This window comes from Myodes glareolus, chromosome 5 (genome assembly GCF_982192425.1).
Source record: "Myodes glareolus chromosome 5, mMyoGla1.1, whole genome shotgun sequence".
Taxonomy (NCBI): domain Eukaryota; kingdom Metazoa; phylum Chordata; class Mammalia; order Rodentia; family Cricetidae; genus Myodes; species Myodes glareolus.
Window position 1 is genome coordinate 14,395,646 of NC_142030.1, and position 23,913 is coordinate 14,419,558.

The 23,913-nt window shown below is 48.3% G+C and overlaps 1 protein-coding gene across 4 annotated transcripts in view; it reads right to left on the reverse strand.

The window, feature by feature from the left end:
- Window positions 1–23,913, reverse strand: part of Tmem63a (transmembrane protein 63A) — a 36,815-nt gene that overhangs the window by 7,662 nt on the left and 5,240 nt on the right. For all 4 annotated transcript variants that reach the window (XM_085687614.2, XM_085687616.2, XM_085687617.2 and 1 more), the window contains exons 3-17: window positions 21,828–21,907; window positions 19,256–19,319; window positions 18,270–18,307; window positions 15,631–15,773; window positions 14,753–14,804; window positions 14,242–14,350; window positions 12,919–12,989; window positions 10,870–10,950; window positions 10,543–10,666; window positions 10,310–10,443; window positions 8,013–8,150; window positions 5,542–5,695; window positions 3,008–3,114; window positions 2,701–2,787; window positions 2,215–2,277 (exon numbers count right to left, since the gene is read on the reverse strand). In XM_085687614.2, coding sequence (XP_085543740.2) covers window positions 2,215–2,277; window positions 2,701–2,787; window positions 3,008–3,114; window positions 5,542–5,695; window positions 8,013–8,150; window positions 10,310–10,443; window positions 10,543–10,666; window positions 10,870–10,950; window positions 12,919–12,989; window positions 14,242–14,350; window positions 14,753–14,804; window positions 15,631–15,773; window positions 18,270–18,307; window positions 19,256–19,319; window positions 21,828–21,907 — 1,445 coding nt within the window. The remainder of the gene's footprint in view (window positions 1–2,214; window positions 2,278–2,700; window positions 2,788–3,007; window positions 3,115–5,541; window positions 5,696–8,012; window positions 8,151–10,309; window positions 10,444–10,542; window positions 10,667–10,869; window positions 10,951–12,918; window positions 12,990–14,241; window positions 14,351–14,752; window positions 14,805–15,630; window positions 15,774–18,269; window positions 18,308–19,255; window positions 19,320–21,827; window positions 21,908–23,913) is intronic.

Here is a 23,913-nt window from a genome sequence, read left to right on the forward strand (position 1 = left end):
GGCAGGGAGAGGAGGAACAGGAGGCTGATACCCTCCTACAGCATGGAGGACACTATGACAGCTATGGGGTACACTGGATGGGGACACTACGACAGCTATGGGGTACACTGGATGAGGACACTACGACAGCTATGGGGTACACTGGATGTGTACACTACGACAGCTATGGGGTACACTGGATGGGGACACTACGACAGCTATGGGGTACACTGGATGAGGACACTACGACAGCTATGGGGTACACTGGATGAGGACACTACGACAGCTATGGGGTACACTGGATGTGTACACTACGACAGCTATGGGGTACACTATAAGGACACTATGACAGCTATGGGGTACACTGGATGAGGACACTATGATAGCCATGGGGTACACTGGATGGGGACACTATGACAGCTCTGGGGTACACTGGATGAGGACACCACCACAGCTATGGGGGTACACTGGATGAGGTGCTGGTGGGGTCAAAGGCAGGGTCTGATTCTCCATCTTTTTTGGAGATGGAATTGGGGTATCTTCTGCGAAAGTAGGTACAGCGTGAGAGGAAGGAAGAAAGGAAAAAGGCAGGGTGAGCTCCAAGGCCTTTTCTGGACCGACATGAAAATTATGGGAAAACTGGGGGCATAACAGATCCAGTTAGGGCAGGAAAAGTCCACAGTGCACATCAGGGGCTCCATCTGAGGCTGGGGAAGGAGACAGAAGACTCTAAAGTGATAACATGGATACCATGGAATTTAATTTTTTCTCTAACTTCTTGGTGCTGGATGAAGCCCAGTGAGGCACACCTCTAGCCCCTCCATGCACATATTTTGATTCAGTAGTCAAATAGCAGTGAACCCATGGGTGCAGATGAGGAGGATGGAGCCTAGGATGGAGCCTAGGATAGAGCCCTCAGGCAGCCGACTTGGGCTTTGCAGGAAGTCTCTAGGAGGTTGCAAAGGAGACGCTGTGTGTGAAGGAGGCCACAAGCAGACTTCAGAGTCAAGTGAGGACACTGTCTCCAGGATGAGCCTCAGGCAATATGCCAGGCGGGGCTCACAGGTCACAGAGAACAGGAACTGGAAACTGGCCACTGGATTTGGTAGGCAGAGGTCACTGGCCACCAATGCAAGAGCTAGTTGGGTAGATAGTTGTCTATCTGTAGCTGCCTTCTCCTGAGTCACCAGTCAACTCAGCAAGAAACAAATACCCCAACCTTTCAGGCCAATCTCTCCCACAACCATTCCCAATGAATCTGAAGCCTTTAGGGCTGCTGAGAGCCCTCGAGTATAATGAACCAGGCTGAATAACTAGCCGGACAAGAGTGGGCTACGGAATATCTCTGACCCTACTGTCTGTAAGATTGAGACAGGAACATCTACCTCACAACTTTCTCTCTCTCCCTCTCCCTCTCCTTCTCTCTCTCTCTTTCTGTGTGTGTGCGTGTGTGTGTGTGTGTGTGTGTGTATACACTAGATATCTTCCTCTATGACTCTCTATATTATTTTTTGAGACCCTGTCTCTCTCTCTCTCTCTCTCTCTCTCTCTCTCTCTCTCTCTCTCTCTCTCTCTCTCACTGAAACTGGAGTCCACCCACTAGCTGAAGATGGCCAATAAGCTCCTGGAATCCTCCTGTCTCTGGCTCCTCATGCCTAGACAACAAGTGTCCTCACACACAGCAAGCACTTTACACGTGGAGTTCTCTCCTCAGCCCCCCTCATGGCTTCTTGTGAGTGCTGAATAAGGACTCACAAACATTTAGCCTAGAGCCATTTTAAATAACAGCTGTCATGATTCGGGGAGTGTATCATACACAGGCTTATAGTACTAACAGGGGCACACAACAGCCCTAAACTGAACTCTATTTTCCTGACTAAACAGTCCACGGGCTACACAGTCACTACATTTAATTAGCATCCTTCCCTGGCTGGAGCATGGCTAAAACCCAGCAGCGCCTTCCCCCAGTGGTTCTGTGGTCTGTAAATAAGTCTCAGACAAAAAGGGTGACTGCCACTAATTGAGTTTTGGCCTAAATGACAATCACATTTCTGCAAGCACACACGAAGTAGGCCAGCTCGCACATATATTCCAGGAATGCAGGGGGGCTGTGTGGTTGCAAGGCCTGTGTGGTTCCAGGGGAGAAAGGTTGAGTTGAGGCCTGACACCGTACTGCCCTCCCCTCACAAAGCTCTTGAGATCTGCACTCTGGATGGCGGCTGAGCCCATACTTACTCCAGCCGGATGGAGCCATCTGAGGAAGTTTTGTCAAAGAGCCACCGGAAGAAGAAATCCAGGCTGAAAAGCAGACGAATTCCATGAGTTTCTTATTCATTTGGATCTTGGTGGGCTTTGTTTGTTTGTCTCAGTACTGGAGCTGAAACCTAGGTCTGGCTCACACCATTCTGCCCTCTGGTTTTCTTCCCCTTCCCTGCACTTCACTGTAGTCATGACTCACTTTCGCTTTCTTCCCCTCTAAAAGCAGTCCCAATCTTGAGGCATTTGTTCCCTGCGGTGCCCCTTACATGTGACTCGTCACACATGCTTTAACAGGCACTTCCTTCCACAAGAAGAACACAGCCAGGACTAGACCCTCCCTACAAGGGAAGTTCTCTCTAAGTTTTGTTCACAAGTTCTTTGTTTTCAAGGACTATACTTCCAGACTAGATGGCAAGAACCGGGTCCTGCTTCTGAGTGGGGCTGGACAGGAGGCAGATGTACCTAGTCAGGCCAAGGGAGGGCAGGATCAGCACCATGAAGATCAAGAATATGTAGACCTTGGACACCATGATCCGGTTTTCCCCTGACCTGCAGGGGACAGAGACGAGTTGATCCAGCGATGTGCCTGCTCCCCCGAGGTGGAGGAGTTGATCCAGCGATGCGCCTGCTCCCCCCAGGTGGAGGAGTTGATCCAGCGATGCGCCTGCTCCCCCCAGGTGGAGGAGTTGATCCAGCGATGCGCCTGCTCTCTCCGCCCCAGGGTGGAGTAAAAGGCATCCACTCCAGAACAGGCTCAGACTCTGCTTACCTCGTCCAGTGAGACTCCAGCAGTGTGGAGTAGTAGACAATGGTAGGGAGCAGCGCCGAGAAGGACCAGAGCAGGAGTGTGGGGAAAAACTGGCTGATGATAGGGTCCTGAAAGACAAGAGCCACCACAAGGGTCAGGATAGGGTTGGGGGCCTCTGGGGACCCGGTAGCTCAAAGTGCTCCTAGCCTTCCTCCAGAACCAAAGCCATGCTGGGTAAAGGGTGGGCCGTCCTCAAGCCCCAGCAAATAAAGAGTAACTGCGCTTCGTGGCTGCGCGACCTTTACAGCCGAGGGAGGCGTCACACGCGCAATCCAACTCCACTCATCTGATGGGCCAGGGGAGACCAACTTCTCCATCCCCAGTGGAGTCCAGGGCTCCTCTCCAACTGGTCAACACCCACTTTCCAGTTTGCCACAGCCCCGTGGTGTCTGATCCTAATCCTGTTTATACCGGTTGTACTGGCTACTGTCATTACAGAATTTATTTTCACTGATTAAAGGAACATAAAAGCAGGAGGAAATACTGTTTGAAACTAAGCCGCGGCTGTCTAGAGGTACGGCTCAGTACAGAGTGCTGGCCAAGAATGTGTGAGTTCCCAGGACCTCAAAAACAAATATGGAAAAATTTAAAAGCTTAAGTTGAACATTTTGAAAAGATTTATTAAAATCCATTTCTAAAAATAGGCTGTTGAATTACGTAAGAGTAAATTAGGGACTGGAAAGATGACTCAGCGGTTAAGAGCACTGGCTATTCTCCAGAGGACATGGGGTAAATTCCCGGCACCCGTATGGTGGCTCACAACCATCTATAACTTCAGTTCTAGTGGGATCCAACACCCTCTTCTGGCTTCCTCAAGCACTAGACATGCATGTATGTTTAAATGCTTGTTTTACTTTATTTATTCTTTAATTTGGGGTACTTGGGACAGGAGAGCTTCAGGGCTGTTTTCTTGTTATGCAATGAACTACACCCACAGTCTAAGTTCTTACTTTAAGAAACCCAAACTAGAATCGGAATCGGTGAAATAAGAGCATAGTTTATATAAGACAGACAAAGAGAGGAACTCTAACCAGCAGAAGTCCTCAGAAAAACAGGCCTTGTGTCTGCACCAAAAGATTGGCAAGAGAATGAATTTTACCTGTTGTCATCGGTCTAAAGAGAACTATGCCGTGTATACTTGGATGTTTTTAAATGTTTTTCGAGCCAGAAAAATGCTCCTCCCATCTGCACAGGTGTAACATGACAGGTGACCAATTCCAGCTAATGCATGAAAAACTCAGGCTCAGAATTTACCAGTCAGTGGTGGCAAAGCCAGGACCAGGGTGCCAGGACCCCTCCCAAGCCCTGGAATATAGGAGTACACTACCACATCTGACATATAGCCTATCTCAGCCTCTTGAGTATCTATCATTGCCAGATGAAAAACATTCATTACCTACAGCAGATACAATGCTTTAAAACAAGACAATCAGGACTATGTTGGAAAGTAAAGCCATATGTGTATATATATATATATATATATATATATATATATATATATATATATATACACATCATTGTTTAAATGCAACTCTACAATAAGTACGGGAGGTTTTGTTTGATTGGTTGGCTGGGGCTTTTTTAAGCCTTGATTATTTTTATTTAAGCATGTGTATATTTGCCTGTGTGAATCTATGTGCAGTATGCTAGGCTGATGTGGAGGGCAGAGTGAAGGCAGCTGTGAGCTGACTGGGGCTGTGCTGGGAACAGAGCCCGTGTGCTCTAGAAATAGGCAGTAAAAGCTCTTAACCATGAGGTGTGTCTCCGGACCTGGCTGGTCTGTTTTGGAAAAAGGGTCTCACTCTGTAATCCAGCGTGGCCTTGAACTTTCAATCTTCTGCCTCTACCTCCCAAGTGCTAGGATTACAGATGTGAGCCATCATGCCAAGTATATCCTGCTTTTACTATAAGCTTACCAAAGCTTTATAACTATGCAGTTTTTCGTAAATGTTTCACATTTTCTTCAGGCTAAACAGACATCATTCAGCTCAATGACCTCTCCTGTTGAACATTAGACTGATCCCATTAAGTGAACATTATTGCGTGACCGTAAAGGCTCTATGATAAACATCACCATGCCCGCTCAAAGCTTCAAAGGGCAAACATGGACTAGAAAGTCTCCACTGGGTAAGACTACTTGTTGTGCAAGCATGAGGATCTGAGTTCAAATCCCCAGCAGTCCGTGTGAAAAGCCAGGTTTGTGCCTTCCTGTGCCCACAGCACTGTAAGCAGTGGAGACAGGAAGATCACGGGGCCTTCCAGCTGCCAGACTTCTACCAGGACCCACGAGAAATTGTCTCAAAGTAATAAAACAGGACAACTAATATCCTTCTCTGGCTTCCACACTTGCACACGTGCACACACACACACACACACACACACACACACACGGCAAACATGAGCTGAGTGGCACGGCCCCCTGCTTCAAGCCTTCAAGCTCCATGTCCGGTTCTCACTGCTCCCCACCACCCTCTCCCTGAAGGTCGATCACTCACATTCAATGCGTGGATGGGTTTGGTGACATTGAACTTGTCCATGGTAGATATAATGATAGAGGGTGTGGTCAGGAAAAACAGCACCACAAACAGAGTGAAGTTGATGCCCAGCCACTGGAGCCACCAGCGGACACCCTGGACGGAGAGGTTCTTCCTGCAGAGGGCAACACCAGCCAAGGGGCTTAATCTCCCAGGCACAGGCCTTCTGCAACACCGGCAGCGCCTGTGGCTGAGGCAGGTCCAACCAACTTTAGGGAGGCCAGACTAGGGCTCGGGCTGGGCAAAGCAAGTTCTCTGCACTGGCCTTCAGCCACAGAAGGCCGAGTTTCAGGTCCTGGAGCTCAGAAGGAAAACAGTTGTCAGTAGTGACAGGAATTACCAGTGATGTCGCAGACCACCCGACACCGTCCAGGCAAAACTCCCTCGTTGACACTTCTTGAGGGATGCAATGCTTTGTAACTAATAGTACATTCTTTCCAGGGAGGGCATGGGCTGAGGCGCAAGGAGGAAAGCAGGGAGCATAGGCAGAGCTGGACCTGACTCCTCACCCCACGGAAACAGCCTCAATTCTGGGATGCTCTATGACCCAGAGGGCAAGACTGTCAGAGGCTGAGCTCAAAAGCGAGAGATATTGTGCATCCAAGATTTACTCCACCCAAGCAACCAAGAAGGCCTGCCTAGCAGGCAGCAGGTTTGGATGCCTCCATCCTCAGAGTAGGTCCTAAATCTCACCCGAGGTCTACAGACATGGCTCAGCTCAGCAGCATGGCCTCCATTCTACCTAGGGCTGTGCTGTGTGATGTGGTAGTCACATAGCCACGTGGCTACCGAGCACTTGAGGTGTGGGTGGCCTCAGCTACAGAGGTTCAAGAAGAATAAAATATGCAACAGATTTCAAAGACTGAGTATGAATCAGAGAAACATGAGACTTGGTTTAAAAATATATATTGCATGCTACAATGTTAGCATTTGGAGTATACTATAGAGGTTTAAATTAAAATTAATTTCACTTGTGGGGCGGCAAGGGAGGCAGGCAATCTCTGTGACTTTGAGGCAGGCATGGTCTATTGAGCAAGTGCCAGGACAGGCTCCAAAGCTACATAGAGAAACCCTGTCTTGAAAAAAAATTAATTTCAATTATTTCTTTCTTGGCTACTAGACTATTTTTAATGAGGTACATAGCTGACATGATATTTCTTCTGGACAGCATTTGAATGTCAAAGACTGACCATAGGGGAAAGCACGGACTCCTCTGCCTGACTTAATCAAACGTATCACAGCACCAGGCCCAGAGCCTGGACTCCACGCTGTGCTGCTGGCCGTTAAATGCGAGGCCACAGTTCTAAAGATGGCTCAATGGTTAAGAGTGCTGGCTGCTTCAGGGGATCCAGATTCGACTCCCAGCACCAACACGGAGGCTTATAAGCATCTGTAACTCCAGTTCCAGGAACGATGTTAGCCCTCTCCTGGCCTTTGTGGGCGTCAGGCACAGAGATGGTACAAAGACACACATGCAGGCAAAATACTCATGTACATAAAAATTAAAATAATAAAATCATCAAAAATAGAATAGTATCTGGCATACAGTAGGTGTTCAAAACATGTGTTAAAAAACTGGGCATACTGGTGCACACCTTTAATATCAGAGGCAGGTGGATCCCTGTGAGTTCAAGGACAGCCTGGTCTACATAGTGAGTTCCAGGACAACTAGAGCCCCCATCTCAAAACAACCAAAAATAATAAAATAATAAATATTGGGGGGATGTTTTTTCTCTCTTCTTTATTTTTTTTAAAGAAAAAAAACTATCTTTTTTTCATTTTACATAACAATCCCAGTTCCCACTCCCTCCCCTCCTCCCATTCCCTCCACCACATACTCCATCCACTCCTCAGAGAGGGTAAGGCCCATTGCTTTGGGGAAGGTCCAAGGCCCTCCCTACTATATCTAGGCTGGGTAAAGTATCCATCCAAAGAGAATGGGTTCCCAAAAAGCTAGTACAAGCAGTAGGGATAAATCCTGGAGCCACTGCCAGTGGCCCTGCAGTCTGCCCCAGCCATACAACTGTCACCCACATTCAGAGGTCTAGTTTGGCCCTATGCTGGTTCCTTCCCTGTATGGCTGGAGTTGGTGAGCTCCCATTAGCTCAGGTAAACTGCTTCAGTGGCTGTCTTTGGGGGGATTTTCTGAGACAGGGTTTCTCTGCGCAACAGTCCTGGCTATTCTAGAACTCACTCAGTAGACCAAACCCACAGAGATCTGCCTGCCTCTGCCTCCGGAGTGCTGGGATTAAAGGTATTTGCCACCACCATGCAGAAATAAATAAAATAAATAAAAAGAAAAAAAAGCCAGGCCACATCTATGCTCCAGGTAACTAGGCAACACCCCTCCAACTCCCAGTTCCCCATCCTTCTACCCCCTCCCCAAGCTCTGCAGAAAACCAGGTCTTTCTCCCACCCTCCTGGGAACTTACCAGCAGATGTCCTCAGGGTAGGAGGCAAAGGTGACGGTCCACTTGGAGACACAGAGTTCTCTGCTATAGGAGGATGGCTGGGGCTCCCCTTTACACCGAAGGCCCTGGCACTTGCAGGCATTAAAGTCTTTCAGGATGCTGTCGAGAAATGCAGAAGCTATTACAGTGCAGTTCGCCTGTGTGCCACGCACAGCCACAGCAGCCACAGACAGAACAAGGGGCGAGCACAGGATGCCTGCCCCATTGTTACTCTCGTGTGATTAGTGCTCAGAACGACCCCAGTATGGTGTGCTGCACACTTGCAATCCCAGCACTGGAGAGGCTGAGGCAGGAGGATCATGAGCAGATGTGGCGGACTGAATAAAATGACCCCCATAGGTCACTAGGGAGTAGCACTAATAGGAGGTGTGGTCTTATTGGTGTGGGTGTGGCTCTGTTGGAAGAAGTCAATCACTAGGGAGATAGCTCTGAGGTCTCAGAAGCTTAAGCCAAGCTTTATGTGACTCACTGTCACGTCCTGCTGCCTGTGAATCCAGATGTAGAACTCTCAGTTCCTTCCCCAGCACCATGTCTGCCTGCATGCCACCATGCTTCCCACCATAATAATGGACTAAACTCTGAGACTGTAAACCAGTCCTAATTAAATGTGCTCCTTTATAAGAGTTGTTGTAGTCAGACAGTGGTGGCACCCCAGCACTCTGGAGGCAGAGGCAGGCGGATCTCTGTGAGTTCAAGGCCAGCCTGATCTACTAAGTGAGTTCCAGGATAGCCAGGCCTACACAGAGAAACCCTGTCCTGAAAAATATTAAAAAAAAAAGTTTCTGTGGTCATAGTGTTTCTTTTTTTTATTTACTTATTATGTATACAATATTCTGTCTGCATGTAGGACACCAGACCTCACTGAAGATGGTTGTGAGCCACCATGTGGTTGCTGGGAATTGAACTCAGGACCTTTGGAAGAGCAGACAATGCTCTTAACTGCTGAGCCATCTCTCCAGCCCCATAGTGTTTCTTCACAGCAATAGAAACCCTAACTAAGGGTTGGAGAAATGCCTCATTTGTTAAGAGCACTGGTTGCTCTTCCAGAGGACCCTGGTGCAATTTCCAGCTCCCACATGGCAGCTCAAAACTATGTGTAATTCCAGGTTCAGGGGATCCAATACCCTCACACAGACATACACACCAATGCACATAAAATAAAATAAAATAAAATAAATAGAAGTACTAACTAAGGCTCAGGCCCTTGTCTACTGTCTTGGTTGGGGCTGAATTATAGCTTCACAGTTTAGTCCATTACGGCCTTGGGTCACATATTGAGTTCCAAGCCAATCTGAACTATTTAAGATCCTGTCTCAAACAATTAAAAAGAAATGTCATTCCTGCCATGCTGCAGAGCGTTTTGATTCACCTTCAACAGAACTCTGCAAGCAACAGGTTGCTGCATCATTTTACAGACAGGGAAATCGAGGCCCAGCTCGTTAGGTTTAGCACCTGCACATATCCGGCCCACTTCCGTACTGTCTGTACGGCCCTACTACGGCGTGCCTCCAAGAGGCACCCTCTATGCCTCCTTGTAACAGTGGAACATAAAGTTGACTCTGTGCCAGCCAAGTGGCTCCACTTCCCAGCCCTCACTGTGCCCCCAGGTCGGGAATGGCACCAGGTCGCACTACATACTGCCCATTCTTCAAGTTTTCTCCTAGGACTCGTGGCCCACCCTCACCATCTCAAGCTTCCCGCTTTGGCTAAACCCACAGAATCTCTCTGCTACCTCAGAGCTACACCTCTCCTCTTCCTACAGAACAGGCCAGAGCCCTTGGTAACATCCCAGAGGCCATCCCCAGAGCCACCATGCCTGAGGCACAGAAAGCACAAGAGCTTTGGCATCCTCTCTGCGCCCTACACACTCAGGGCTCTAAGGTGTGGCGACACTAAGGCCCGAGGCCTGAGAGAGCTTCATAAGCTTGCAGCTCCAGGATTCTGTAGCTAGGGACACCCAGAGTGTTCCACAGGGTCCCCATAGCTGTCTGCTTGTCAAGAGACAGAGCAGGACCCTGGGTCCCGAGTTTCAATCCACCTGGCAGATTGTTACACACAAACAGCAGGGTGGACTGGTGGACCAGAGCCACTGGTGGAAGCTCGACTGTGGGGCTGGGCCACATCAGCCTGGCAGGGTCAGTAAGGACCGTGCCATACCCACCCCGACCAGCTGTCACTCAAATATACACTGGAATTCCCCCAAGAACAGACAAGAGACAAATGTGAGCAGGTGGGACGAGGGGTTCAGCCGTACTCACAAAGTAGCCATGGACTTCTCACGGAAGGTGACAAAGGCCATTCCTAGAGGCTGGTCCTGGACCAGGCACTCCTCAGCAGTAATCCTCTCCAGCAGTCTGTCATTCATTCGGGTGTAATAAGAGATGGCATCTTCCTGCCAGAAGATACAGCCCCTGGGTGACGTGATCCTGTGCAGGTGTCAGGGCACCCACGCCTGTCCCCTGCTCCAGGCAGGTAGGTGGCAATGCCTCACCCGCTCACAGCCCTGCACTTCGCAGCAGCAGAACTGGCCACAAGTCTTGGGGTTGATGAGGGTCACTCGGCCTGTCTTGGCCTGCAGGCTTGTGTAATAAGCGAGGCTCTTCTCTGCCTTCTTCCTGTATGGAGGAGTGCAGCTCAAACTCAGACTCACAGCCAACAAGTCCCCACCAGCAGGGTTAGGAGCTTAGCTGTGAGATCCAGAAAGAGGCAGGCCCACCCTCCCCCTGGCCAGCTGAAGGGTCCCAGCAAGGAAGCAGGTGAGCATCTCGGGGCAAGAGGTGGGGAAGCTGCAGCTGAGCTCAGGTACCACCTCCCTTACCTCTCTCTGCACAGGTACATCAGCTTAGCCACGCTGTAGCACAGCTGGACATCCACCACCTCACATGTAGGATATGCATCCCTGTGGCCAGCAAGGCAGGGCAGAGAAAGCCATTGAAAGAGAAGATCCCTGTAGAAATGACCGCCCTACCTGCCCTTGCAATGAAGTCATGCTGCTGTTGCCTGCCAGCTGTTCCTAATTTGCCAAAGAGGAAAAATTTGAAGTTTAATACCAAGAGGTGAGTGTGTGTGTGTGTGTGTGTGTGTGTGTGTGTGTTGACAGGGATTGAACCCATGACTGTGTGAATACTGTATCACTTTTTATATTCCTAGCCCCAGAGGCATAGTTTTTAATAATATGAAAGTAACTGCCTTGAACTGACAAATTTATACTTACTCAACTTTTGGTTGGGAGGAATTGCTCATGGGGAAATACGAACACAACAGGCCTGAGGTGTGGCTCAGTGGCAGAGTGCTTAGCACACACAAGGCCCTGGGTTCTACCCCCAGCGCCACTATCCTCTCCAGTCACTCAAAGACAGAGACTGATCATCTGTTCTACGGATGTATCTACCTTAGGATGTTGCTGAAATCCACTCTGCCCATAACCTTTTTGAAGGCAATAGACCCTCTAGAGGACCTAAGAATAGCAAAATACCCTCAAGCTGGAAAAATCTACACACATACTAACAGTCAACAAAATGCCTGCATCACCAAGGGTAAGCACTGTATGCTCAGAGTCACACAGTGTGTGAATACTGGAGCCAGAAGCTGAAGCTAGGCGGCCTAGCTCCAAGGTCAGCCGATAGCTACCACAAAATGGCCCTACGCCACTTACAAAACACTGTCCACGTGACTCCTGAGAACTCCGGGCCCACGTGGGCACCACCTGCTGCTATCCTGGGTGCTGGGAGCAGAGCCTGCTTAAGTTTAGATTTTAGTGAGTGTGTAAGAAGGCTCCCACGGAGGAGCTAACTAATTTGTTGGTCAATGTGACCATTTCAGACCCCAACAAGAGCCAGAGGAGGACTGGGGATGTGGCTCAGTGGTAGAGTCTTTGTCTAGCAAGATTCAATAATCCGAACCACAAAAAGATGAAAAGAAAAGGCTTTGAGGAAGGGATTACCAGAGAAAGTGGCCCCACTGCAGAGCAAGCCCACAAGTCCACAAGGCACTGCAACAGCCTTCCCCAGGAAGGCTTCCTAGAACAGGGAAAGTCTGAGTCACAGTGTTTGCCTGGCAATGAGGACACTTGTTTTTCTACTTAAGTGCGTGCGTGAAGTAGACTCAGTGTTTCCAAACACTGCCTGGCAGGCAACTTAGAGGAATATTTCTCAAGGACCAGAAAAATCATTCTCTTATCAAATGAATATGCAAATAAATTCACATACATATGTAAATATATGTAAATATTTCCGAAAATCGTTGTAGTTACTGAAGGAGAGATTTGCAATAATTTTAAACATTCTTTTATAGTTCTATTTATACTAATTATTCACCTAGTGTTTTGTCATAAACTGCACGAAGTTAATTTGTAGCTAACTCCTAGTATTTGCTAGGAGTCAGTGATGGCAGAACTGACCAGGATGAAGGGGGAGCCTTGGAGTTGCTCCTTTCGCTAGGAATTGAACCTGAGCTTTCCCTGTACTTGTGGCTGTACCATCGCCTGCTCTGCCTGCAGGAGCTATGGCTGCAGAGGTTGTCCCAGAGCCCTTGACAGTCAGAATCTCTCCCAACAGACAGCCAACATTCACGAGCCTGGGAGACCAGCTCTGTGTGAACACCCTCTGTGCCTGCACTCTGGATCCTGGATCCCGGAGGCTTCATCACAACAGCCACAGAGGACACCTCCCCACACACACCCCACACCCACGCCAGGCCACTGCACTCAGCAGCAGCACACTTGGAAGTCACTTGATACCTATGGCAGGGAGGGATTAGCCCTGCATATCCAGACAGAAGACACAGCGTCCATCCTCAGCACAGGCCTCAGAGGCTCTGGTCCAATAACCCTGTTCACCATGAATGGCTCACAGGGTCTTTCTCTTACCGGAAGTGGCTCTCCACGGTTTCCTTTCTGGCTTCTCTGGGGAGTCCTGTGATGAACAGGGTCTGTCTCACCTGCCAGGGACCACAGCAAGAAGAAAGTCACAGAGATAAGTCATGGGGTGATGGGGGGGAAGGGCACGTGTTACCTCCTTCACATCTCAAGAAAGGAAACCATGGCAGATGAGAGGTTCAAGTTTTGTCATTCTTGGCCTTGAAGAGGCCCAGGGGTTATTTATGCTGCATCCTTTTCCAAAGCAACTCCTGAGCCTCAGGGGACTGAGGGAGCCCAGAGAGTGACAGAAACTCAAAGGAGTCAGGCAACAAAGCAAAGGAGTTGAAACCAAGTCACAGTGGGGCACCTGTCCTTAACCCACACTGGGGTTTGGGGGACCAGGTGCTGATTAGTTTTTTTGTTTTAATTTTTTTTTGTTTTGTTTTGGTTTTGTCAATTTAACACAACCTAGAGTCAACTGGAAAGAAGGGACCTCAACTGAGGAATCACCCAGAGCAGACAGGTCTGAGCCATATCTGTGAGAAATTGTCATGATAGATGATTGGTGTCAGAAAGCCCAACCCACTTTGGGTGGCGCCATCCCTAGGCAAGTGGTCCATAGCTGTGTAAGAAAGCTAGAAGGCCGCCAGCCTGGGAGTGATGATCCAGTAGGCAGTATTCTTCCAGAATTCCTGACTCAGTTCCAGCCAAGACTCAACAATAGACTGTGTTCTGGAAGTATAAGCTTAAATAAACTTTCCTCCTCCCCTAAGTTGCTTTGCATCATGGTATTTATCACAGTAACTAACAAAGGAAGCTAAAATGGGATGGGCGTTTATTTTGTTTTGGCATGCTAGGCTATCAAAGCCAGTGCCTGGCACATGGCAGGCAAGCGCTCTACCCTCGGCTCACGCTCAGTTCTCAACATACTTCTTTACTTCCTAGCAGTAACTACACCCCTGACCCCACAGATCAAATAGCAACTGACAAACTGAAGGAAAATGTCCAAATTACAGCTTACCAATAAATTAAATGATAATAATAAGTTGAGTATGTCGATGCATTGCCTATATTCCTAACACTTGGGAGGTAGCGGCAAGATGATCATAAGTTCAAGGTCATCTTTAGCTACATAGCTAGCTCAAAGTCAATCTGGGCTACACAAGACCTTGTCTTTAAAAAAAAAATACAGTGATTGGTGGTGATGGTGGTAATGCCAGGTGAGAGCATAACACAGAAATCAGATTCCGGCACCCCCCACGTTCACTACTGATGTGGACCCCCTCCATCGCTCACCTGAGACCCTCCCAGAACAAGTCCCAGCTCACTCACCAGGCTCTCCTCTTTATATCTGATGGAGCGTGTATGATGCCACATAAAGCCCACAGTGAGGAAGAGGTAGATGACAGAGAAGACGGTGTGCAGCCAAAGGAGGTCATTGCTAAGGAAGAGATCACCTGCTATCAGGGTTGGGCATCCCAACAGAAGGGACAGGTTGCAGGGCTGGGGAGCGATCACCCTCAGTGGGTACCTTGCCAAGAGCCAATAGCTTTGCCTCTAACAGATGCCATGTAGTCAATGGCCCTCATCAGTGAGTAAATACTTCAGGGAGACCCCTACTCTTACACTAGGCTCTAAGCCTCCTACAAAACTGAAGCTTCCCAGAACATGGTCACACCACAGTTTCCCTGTCCTGACACGGGGCTCTACGCCTCCTGCCAACCTGAAGCTTCCCAGAACGTGGTCACACCAGAGCCCGGCAACCCAGCAGCACTGAGGTGTTTCCAGCCTGCTCCAGGCTCCCAAACCAGCCTCCTTTGTAATCAGCAAGCTCCGTACTCACTTCGTCTGCAGGTTTGCTATTGTCGTCCTCCCAAAGCTGTATGGGTCTTTATCTGCAGAGAAATAGACACTTAGGTCCAGGGTCACAGTGAGAAAAGTTCTATAGAAAAGTTCTATAGCTCAGGGAGGCACAGCACAAGATGTCTAGACATGGTGTGTCTTCCTAGACATGGAAGACAATGACATTATTCATCAACCTATTTAGATCTCAATCACCCAGGACCTCTGCTACAGCTTACTGTGCTAGCAAAGTCAGAATTTCAGGTCATTTTGCACTGGGGTTTGTTTAAAGATGCTTTGATGATAACTAGAAGCATCCTTGGTTGTTACCAACTCAAGGTTCTCAAGGTTGAGAACCACTAGATGTCACAGGTGGGTCTGGGATGGCATTTTGGGAGCTAAGAAGATATAATTCCACAATGACTTGACTGTGTATCACAGATATCTTCTGGGTCCATGAATAGTGTCCTCTGGGCTTGGGAAAGGGCAGGAAATTGAAAAATAGATTCTGAAGCTGGGAGTGGAGGCCATATTTATAATCCCAACACTCAAAAGGGTGAGGGAGGGCTACCCTGGACTACATAGTAGGATCTTGTCTCAAAAAAACAAGCAAAACACAGCTGCTGAAACCTCCACTTCTATTGCACCTGGGGTTGGTTAGTTGGTTGGTTGCTTTTTTTCCCAACTTAGAACCAAACTTGATGAGGGGCCCCAGCTCCCAGCCCAGACTTGGATGGATTCTCTTCCAGATCTTTATTTGGATGACAATTTTCTCAAGCCACTCTAAGACTATCTCACATCCCACCCTACTGAGTCCCTTCCACAGAGTCAATGCCCCACTCCCTCCCAACAGAGACAATGGGCAAGAAAGGGTCTCACTCAGCAAGTCTCCCGAGAGGTTGACAGGCAGGATGACACACAGGGACAGGAAGCTGATGACCACCAGCAGGAAGATGATGTGCCTCTGGAAGGACAGGTAGTGGATGGCGTCCTCCCCACACCACTCCAGGATCTGGTCATCGCTGGCCAAGACATACACGTGGAGACATTCTTAACAGGTAGCAACAGGAGGCCAGGCCTGCAAGGCCTTGCATGGAGTTTCCATCCACCCCTTACGACTGTTGTAGGAGACAGAGTTTTTAGCCCACATCCTTTCCTTTGATGGTGGGTACAAACTCACAGAAAAACCATAGAGCTTTAAGGACCACACAACTTGCAAAGCTACTACTGGCATGAGTTCCGGGGCCATCTCCAGTCCCAATACCATGCTCTCGGCAGAGGACTTGCCATCCTCCATGTTCTGCAGCTAAAAACATCTGTGTGCCCATTATATAACGGATGAGGCATGTGGTACACCTTCCCCACAGTCCCTACTTGCTTCCACAGCAAGATGGCTGCTGAAAGCCATTTGGGGAACACAGTGCAGTATACTTGGGCCCTCCTTCTCACCCTCTCTCCCATCCCCCAACCCCAGGAAGGGTTGGGAGAATAAGGGAAGCCATGTTTTGAACATATTATGTCATTCCATCCAAGTATATCACTCCTTCCCTCTGTCCCTGCCATGGCCCCAGAGATGGGGAAATGACCTGATCTGCCTTCCTACCCACAGGGAATTCCTGGGTCAGTTGGGATTTTTTTGCCATAAAGAGAGGAGGGCCAGGTGTTCCACCTGCTCTTTCCTGAATATTCTACACACAGCAGGGGATCCAAGGTTCCTATTCCAGAGACCAAGAAAGCCCTGTGTGGTAAACCCAGAGAAGCAAGTCTGGAAGCCTGAAGAAGTTTACACATCGCAGTGTGGGCCCTGCATCCCAGCACCTTGTGCAGACTCAGCACGCCTGAACCTGACCAGGCTCAGAGGAACTAACCGCCCATTTTCCACCTCATCCACTCAGCAGAGCTCAAAGATGCAATGAACAAAAAGTGCACCCACTCCCAAGAATGCTTAGGGGCGAGTGGGTCTCAGGCTCACTCAGTGTTTCACTCCAGGGTGAGCTCTGCAATTAACACCTTTGCGCTTCTAAGCAAGACACACACACGCCCACTCTGTTCCTCTTGCTTCAACAAGTTCTCTGGCTTCTCCCAGTGACCCTGCCTCCTGCCCACAACCTCAACTACAACTCCTACGAAACTCCCACTCAACAGGTGGGAAAACTGAGGCCCTGAGAGTGGAACTCAATATCCGCAAACTAACATATTCCATTAATTCTATGATATCCTTTTCTTTCTTTCTTTCTTTTTCAAGACAGGGTTTCTCTGTAGCTTTGGGGCCAGGAAGAACTAGCTCTTGTAGACCAGGCTAACCTCGAACTCACAGAGATCCTCCTGCCTCTGCCTCCCAAGTGCTGGGATTAAAGGTGTGCGCCACCACCGCCAGGCCCTTATCCTTTCCTTTTATAATATTATGCAAGCTAATTAAAGTTTTGTTTTGGTTTACTTTAGGCAGAAATTATTCTACTTACTATTTAACAGTGACTGGATCGGGAAAGGAATTCTGCTAGACAGGCTTATATGTGTTGGAAGGAGTTAGTTGGGAAATAAAATATATTTTGCTAAAGGCTAGGGATATAACTCAGACGTAGAACACTCGCCTACTATGCATGAAGCTCTGGATTCAATCCCATATTCATACAGCCACCTCATTTAGTTAAAAATTCTGTCTCTTTCTCTCCTTCCAAAACGTGGGAATTAAGGAGAGAAATCTAAGAAATACTTGGTGATAAAGCCTGGTTGGTCACGTTTCCTGCGCGAGAAGGAGCCAGCTATCAGGGCTGCAGGAGTCTTGGCTCTGCCACTTGTGGCTGTCCACTCCAAAGTCTACATAGTCATCCCTGTTAGACACACGTCATTATGTGTCACACTACAAACAAGACAGTGCCGGCAGCTAAGCAACCACGGCTACAGCTGCAGGTCGCCTTTCTGATGAGTGGAAATATGGAAGGAAAGGCCATCGTAGAACTGATGAAAGATGATAAAAATTCACTGAGGCGGCCAATTCCAGTGAACTAATATGTGAGAGACCCTGTTGTAAATGGTGGAGTTTGATGGGAGTTGCGTCCAAGGTCAGGCGGAGAAGTCTGTGTGAGGGTACCAAATTCCCTGGAACTGGAATCACAGACAGTTGGGAACTGCCATGTGGGTGCTGGGAACTGAACCTGAGTCCTCTGGAAGAGCAGCCAGTGATCTTAATCCCTGAGCCATCTCTCCAACATGAAATATTTTTTAAATAAAGTTTAAGTTTCAAGAACCTTTTGAAATCCATCTGCAGTATGGGGATCCCTGAGTGCCAGTAGGGCTGGGCTGTGTGCCTGGAAGACCTCCTTCTCCCCTGTACCCTGACTACAGGGGCTTCCCAGCCACTTCTGTTCTAGCCCGTGTACCCTGTTGGGGTCCTGAGATGGAAAAGTATGGAAGACACCATCACAGGATCAAACATCTCAGCTACATCCTCCTGAATGATCAAACACCCACACGAAGTCATATGCCCCGGCAGACACACACACCCCCATCTTACTCACTGCAGGCGGAAGATGGCAGTCAGCCAAGGGCAGCATCCCTAGAGACGGAGAACAGGCATTAGCATCCAACACCTATGTCTTTGGGAAGCAGATACGATCACATCTTTGAGATTAAATAACCATCCCATGTCTTGCTGGGTAAAACAGGGTTTTCTTTCACACATTTGATCAGTTACTCCCTCAGACTCTCATCCTTTGCAAGGCACAACCCCATGGGGAGGGCAGAACTTAAAAAAAAAAAAGACACAACCTTGCTAAAAACCTCTCAAGTTTTGTCAAAATCAGTGGCATTATATAAGCTCCAGGGTCAAATCACAAGCTGGGAAAAATAATGTGAACTTCTGTAAAATTATTTCCAAATGACAAAAAGAGTGTGTGTTGGGGGGGGGGGGAACAGGAACAAGTCTAGAGAATTGGAAAGTACCCCAGAGCAGACCCTGGAGAGGGAAAGAAATGTATACAGGTTCTGTGATCTCTGCTGTCCTACTACTCATAGCTAGGTGGCTGCCTGCTGGAAAAGACAAATATCTGCTCATTCAACAATGACTAAGTACTTTCCAGATATCTGCTGGGGGACAAGGCTGTATGAGGCAGGGTTCCTGCCCACATTGGCTCAACATCTAGCAGCTGAGTCAATAATTAACTCTTACACAAGTACCATAAGTGTGAGAGAGGAGCAACTCATGGGTCACAGTCAAGTTGCTGGCAAAGCCCTGGGGATCCACAGCCCTTTCTGCCTGCAGTGAATGGAGCCTTGCGATGAGAGATCACTTAAGCACCGGCTCCTTCCAGCTTCTTCCGAGTCCCCGTGTTTCTGTGCATACAGAGGGCAGCTCCCTCCAGAGTGGACCACACTCATAGACTGTAGAGCTGTTGTTAGTCACCGAACCAGAACAACTGTCCAGCCCTCCATCAATCATTACTGCCAGGCTGCCTGTACCCTATGCCCTTCGGGCCACAAAAACAACCGTCCCTTGGATACCAACCAGTTCGTTTTCAAAGTCTTCTTGCCCCGAGGAAGAAGATGACAGTCTCTGGAATCTGGCCTCACTGGAAACACAAAAGAAACAAAAAAATAAATAAATAATTCTAAAATTCAAAAAGGGTGAATATACATGTCCATTACCTTGCTTTCTAATCTTAGAGTTCAGGATCAAAACTACTGACACTCAATAGTTGCAACAAATATAAACTGCTCAAAAACAAAACAAAACAAAACAAAACAAAACAAAGATGGAGACAATGCCCACAAACCCAAATGGCATAAAACTCTGAACAGCACAGAGCCAGGTGGCATCAAGGAACCATACCTGTGTGTACCCTCCAACCTCAGCACTGAACGGTCCACCTAAAGAACTTCAGAATGTTGCCTGTTTACAGTGCCTTTCCTAAGACATCCAAATCAACTTAGAATGCTGCATTTTATCCTACCAAAGTGACGGGAATGACAGGCAATAAAAAGAGGCTTCATTCCAGAGAAAAGAGCCCGAGAAAGAGTGGTCAGAGGCAGCAGGGGAATAAATAACCCCTCCTCCTACCCAGGAAGTAAGCTAAGGAAAAGTAAGAATACTTGCAAGGCCTCATCGTTGGAATGTATCCACTTCAAAACACACACATAGGACAGGAGAGATAGTTCAGTGGTTAAGAACGCTGACTGCTCTTCCAGAGGACCTGGGTTCAATTCCCAGTACCCACACGGTGGTTCACAAACATCTATAACTCCAGTCCCAGAGGACCCAACACCCTTTCGTGACACCCCTTTCTGTCCTCTGTGGGCACCAAGCACACATGTGGTACACAGACATGTAGGCATGCAAAACACCCATACAAATATGATAAAGCTGTAAAACTGTAAAAATTATAAAAAAAAAACACACATGTACCTACATACACACAGTATTTTATCTAATCCAAGACACCAGCAGCGGTTAGGTGCATAGTTTTTTTAATGAACCATTAAGAAAGAAACTATGGTGCCAATTAAGCTAGAACAGATAATCTCATGTTGGGCATGGTGGTGCACACCTGTAATTACCCCAGTACTCACTTGAAGGACGAGACAGGAGGACCCCAAGTTCAAAGAAGGCCAACCTGTGAGGCCAGGGCATAGGATACATTTTTCTCAACAATGACAAAGAGGCATCCCAATTCTACCGTAAAAGGTGCAAAACGCTCAAGTGTGCATCTCAGAGTAGATGAACTGGCATGTTAAATATGGTAGCATCTGTGTGTGTGTGTGTGTGTGTGTGTGTGTGTGTGTGTGTGTGTGCGTGCACTCGTGTGCTAAGGTAAAGATATACAAGCACACATATGTGGTGACGGGGGCCAACATTGGCATCTCATCTTTGATCATAAGATCAAAACATCTTATGTTTTGAGAGAGTCTCTCACTAAACCTGGAGCTCAGCGCTTTGGCCAAGGTGTATGATACATCAGTAAAGCGCCATGTGCTGCTTGAGCTCCCTGAGGAGCTGGCTCTAGCAGAGGGGCTGCTTACCCCACCTCTTGCGGCATTTCAGATTTGTCTCAAAGTGTCCTCTGAGACCCCTTGTCCGAGAATGAGATGCCCTCCCCAGTTCTGTGACATGGAGGGAAGAGAAGAGCAAAATAGCCTTGTCTGGAAAGACATGTCCTCAAGAGCTGGAAAATAAACCATTCCCATAGAAGATAGCTCCCACGGTCTCTCCTGTGTCCTGAGGTAGGATCTTCATGCTCAGGCCCAAGCTGAGTGGAACAGTTGAAGGGATCTTTGGGAAAAGGAAGCATCTCTCTAAATGTGCGATCCTTCATCACCCCACCACTGCAACGTTTCAGAAGCTGATGCAACAGGGGCCACCGGGATAGACACAAAAGTGGGGGCCACCGGGATTAGACATGAAAGTGGGGGCCACCAGGATAGACATGAAAGTGGGGCTGTCTCCCATTCCCTTCTTGCTGCCTCAGCCGACACCCCTTCCAGAGGTTCAAGCAACCAGACCAAACAGGAAAATCCAGTTCTAGGATTCATCTTCACCTTTAGTAAAATGCACAGAGCTGTCCCCACCCAAAATAGAACTGGGAAGGCCTGAGGTCTGGCCAGAGAGCCTGTGTTTGATCACTAAGCTAGCCCCAGAGCAAGGTAATTAACTTCAGATGAGAGAGACACATTCTCAGAGAGCTGTGTCCAAGGTGAGGAAGGAAATGTTATCTGCCTTCCCTGGTGACAAAAATCCTAAAAGTAATGATGATCCTCCACAGCCCGAAACCAGAGCCTGGGGAGAGAGGGGATCTCCAGCATCAGTTTCCTTGAGCATACTCTAAGAAGGAAGGCCTCGAAGGGATCTGGTGACCAGCAGAAAGGAAGCTACAGCTTCTGACTCCAGCCCATCCCAGAAACACACATACATCAACATACACACACATATATATGCATACACATATACATGTACACACATGTAAGCAAACATGCATTTACATACACACATATATGCACAAGGCACACATATCCATACATAACACTCACACTCAGGGGTGCACAGACGTGCTCACATTCTCGGTGAAATGTTTCGTTTTTTTTACCTGCCTGCTTCTGATACCAGGGCTATGCGGCCATAATCCCAGAATCTTCTCCTTATGAAGGAAAACACCAGGACTAAAAACTAAAAGGAAAAAAAAACCAAGTCAAAGAACATTGGCCGGGCTCTGGGGATGGCTAGACTCAGCAGGCTAGAAGAACCCATCTGGCCCAGAAATAACACACAGCTTAGCAGCCTGACACCTTCCTTCACTCATTCAACAACCTCCACCACCTGTGCCAAGTCACCAAGGTTGTCACACTGCCACAGGCTTGAGTGACGTCTTCCTACTCAAGTACATCAGCCGCAGCAGACCCCAAGTCAGAAGATGAGGTCTGACCTCACCTGATTGAAAAAACCATTCTCCCCTTTACTTCACACCCAAACCGCGTTCTTAGAGACAAGCCCTCACTAGATTGCCCAGGCTTGCCTCTAACTCCTAAGTCCAAGTGATCCCCCAGCCTCAGCCAGTGGTAGCTGGGACTAAGGGGATGCGCCTGGTTTGATTTTTCTTAATCATATTTTATTTTATTTTAAGTCAGATTCTTTGCATTTGTTTCTTCTAAAGGCAAGTTTGCAGACACACAGCAAGAGCACCCAGTGAACTCTGTCAGGCCCTGGCACTCCAGGCTGGCCCAACCCCAGAAAGCAGGGAGAGATGAATAGGCCTGTGTGACAGCAGCAGCCCCATGAGGAAGTGAGGCCCCTCTCTGCCTATTGGCTCTAGATGTCTGAGATGCTTACCTGTCTCCCCAGGCCCTTTACTTCCACCTTGGCCAGCTCTCACCCGAAATACACAGGCGCTTTTGAGATTCAGAGATGGGGAAAAGAAGCATCCTAACCAGCACAGGCTTGCCTGCTCTGGTCAAAAGCTGGATTTATTTATGTATGTGCTTATTTAGTGCTGGGATGGAATCTGGCGCCTTAGACATTCTAGGTCAGTACTAGGTCATACTAGGTTATTGAGAGAGGCCCTGCCTAGAAACTGGGGTTTTAAAGGTGAATGTTGTTTCCTTAAGGGAAATTCATAAGCCCTGAGTTTCTGTGAGATTTTCTTAAGGTAAGTCCAGAAGTGAGTGATGTATTTTCAAAGGCAGATGAATCACCTGTAGGACACACACAAGCTCCTCAGCATGTGCTCACCCTCTCTCTGCCATTGCTGCCTTGCCTCTGCGCACGCAATGTGGACATCTTCCCACACCTAGGTCTTCAAGGACCCTCCGGCTTGCATATGGCACCCGCTTGACCCCATAAATTCCTGCAATAAAAATCTACACTCCTAGACAGGCAGTGGTGGTGCATGCCTTTAATCCCAGACAGAGGCAGGTGGATCTCTGCATTTGAAGCCAGCCTGATCTATAAAGTGAGTTCCAGGACAGCCAGGGCTAGACAGAGAAACCCTGTCTTGAGAAAAAAAAAAATCCATTGTGGTTGTTATAAGCCTGATATCCCACCTATTTGAGTAGCTAAGGCAGGAGGATTGCTTGAGGCCAGGAGTCCAGAGATCAGCTTCAGCAACATAGTGAGCCCTTGTCCCTTATGAAGAAGAAAATCACCCCTACCGGCACAGTCTAAATGAAAGAGACTTTCTTTCTAAGCAGCTACCCAACCCACCTGGGCACTCCACAGCGCTCTTCAGACCATCACCTTCGCCTAGCTCTCTCCATCCTGAGGGCATAGACCCCACTCCCTTTCAGTATACTGCCACACCTTGCCTTCTCCACCCTCTTGGCCAAGTCCTACAAGCATGGAGAACTGTTCTCCTGCCAATAGGATGGTGCTGAGAACGTTCAGTAGAGATCCCTTTTTTGGCAAAAGCCAAGGTGAGAACAGGCAATTTTCTGTATCAGACCTGACGAGCAACAATATAGCGAATTTTAAGGGCAACAATGTAGACCTCGGAGGCTCTAGAAACCTCTGCATGCATGTGGGGCCCTCTGCCCCTGCCAGGCAGGGACTGGGGTCCTCTGACTGCCTCCCCTCCTTTCCTAGCTTTCCTACTCAGCTTAGCCACCAGTCCTGGGCAGACCTAAGATACGAATGCTTTCATCTATCCCATTCTCTACTCCTAGATGCTGGAGTCAAGGGAA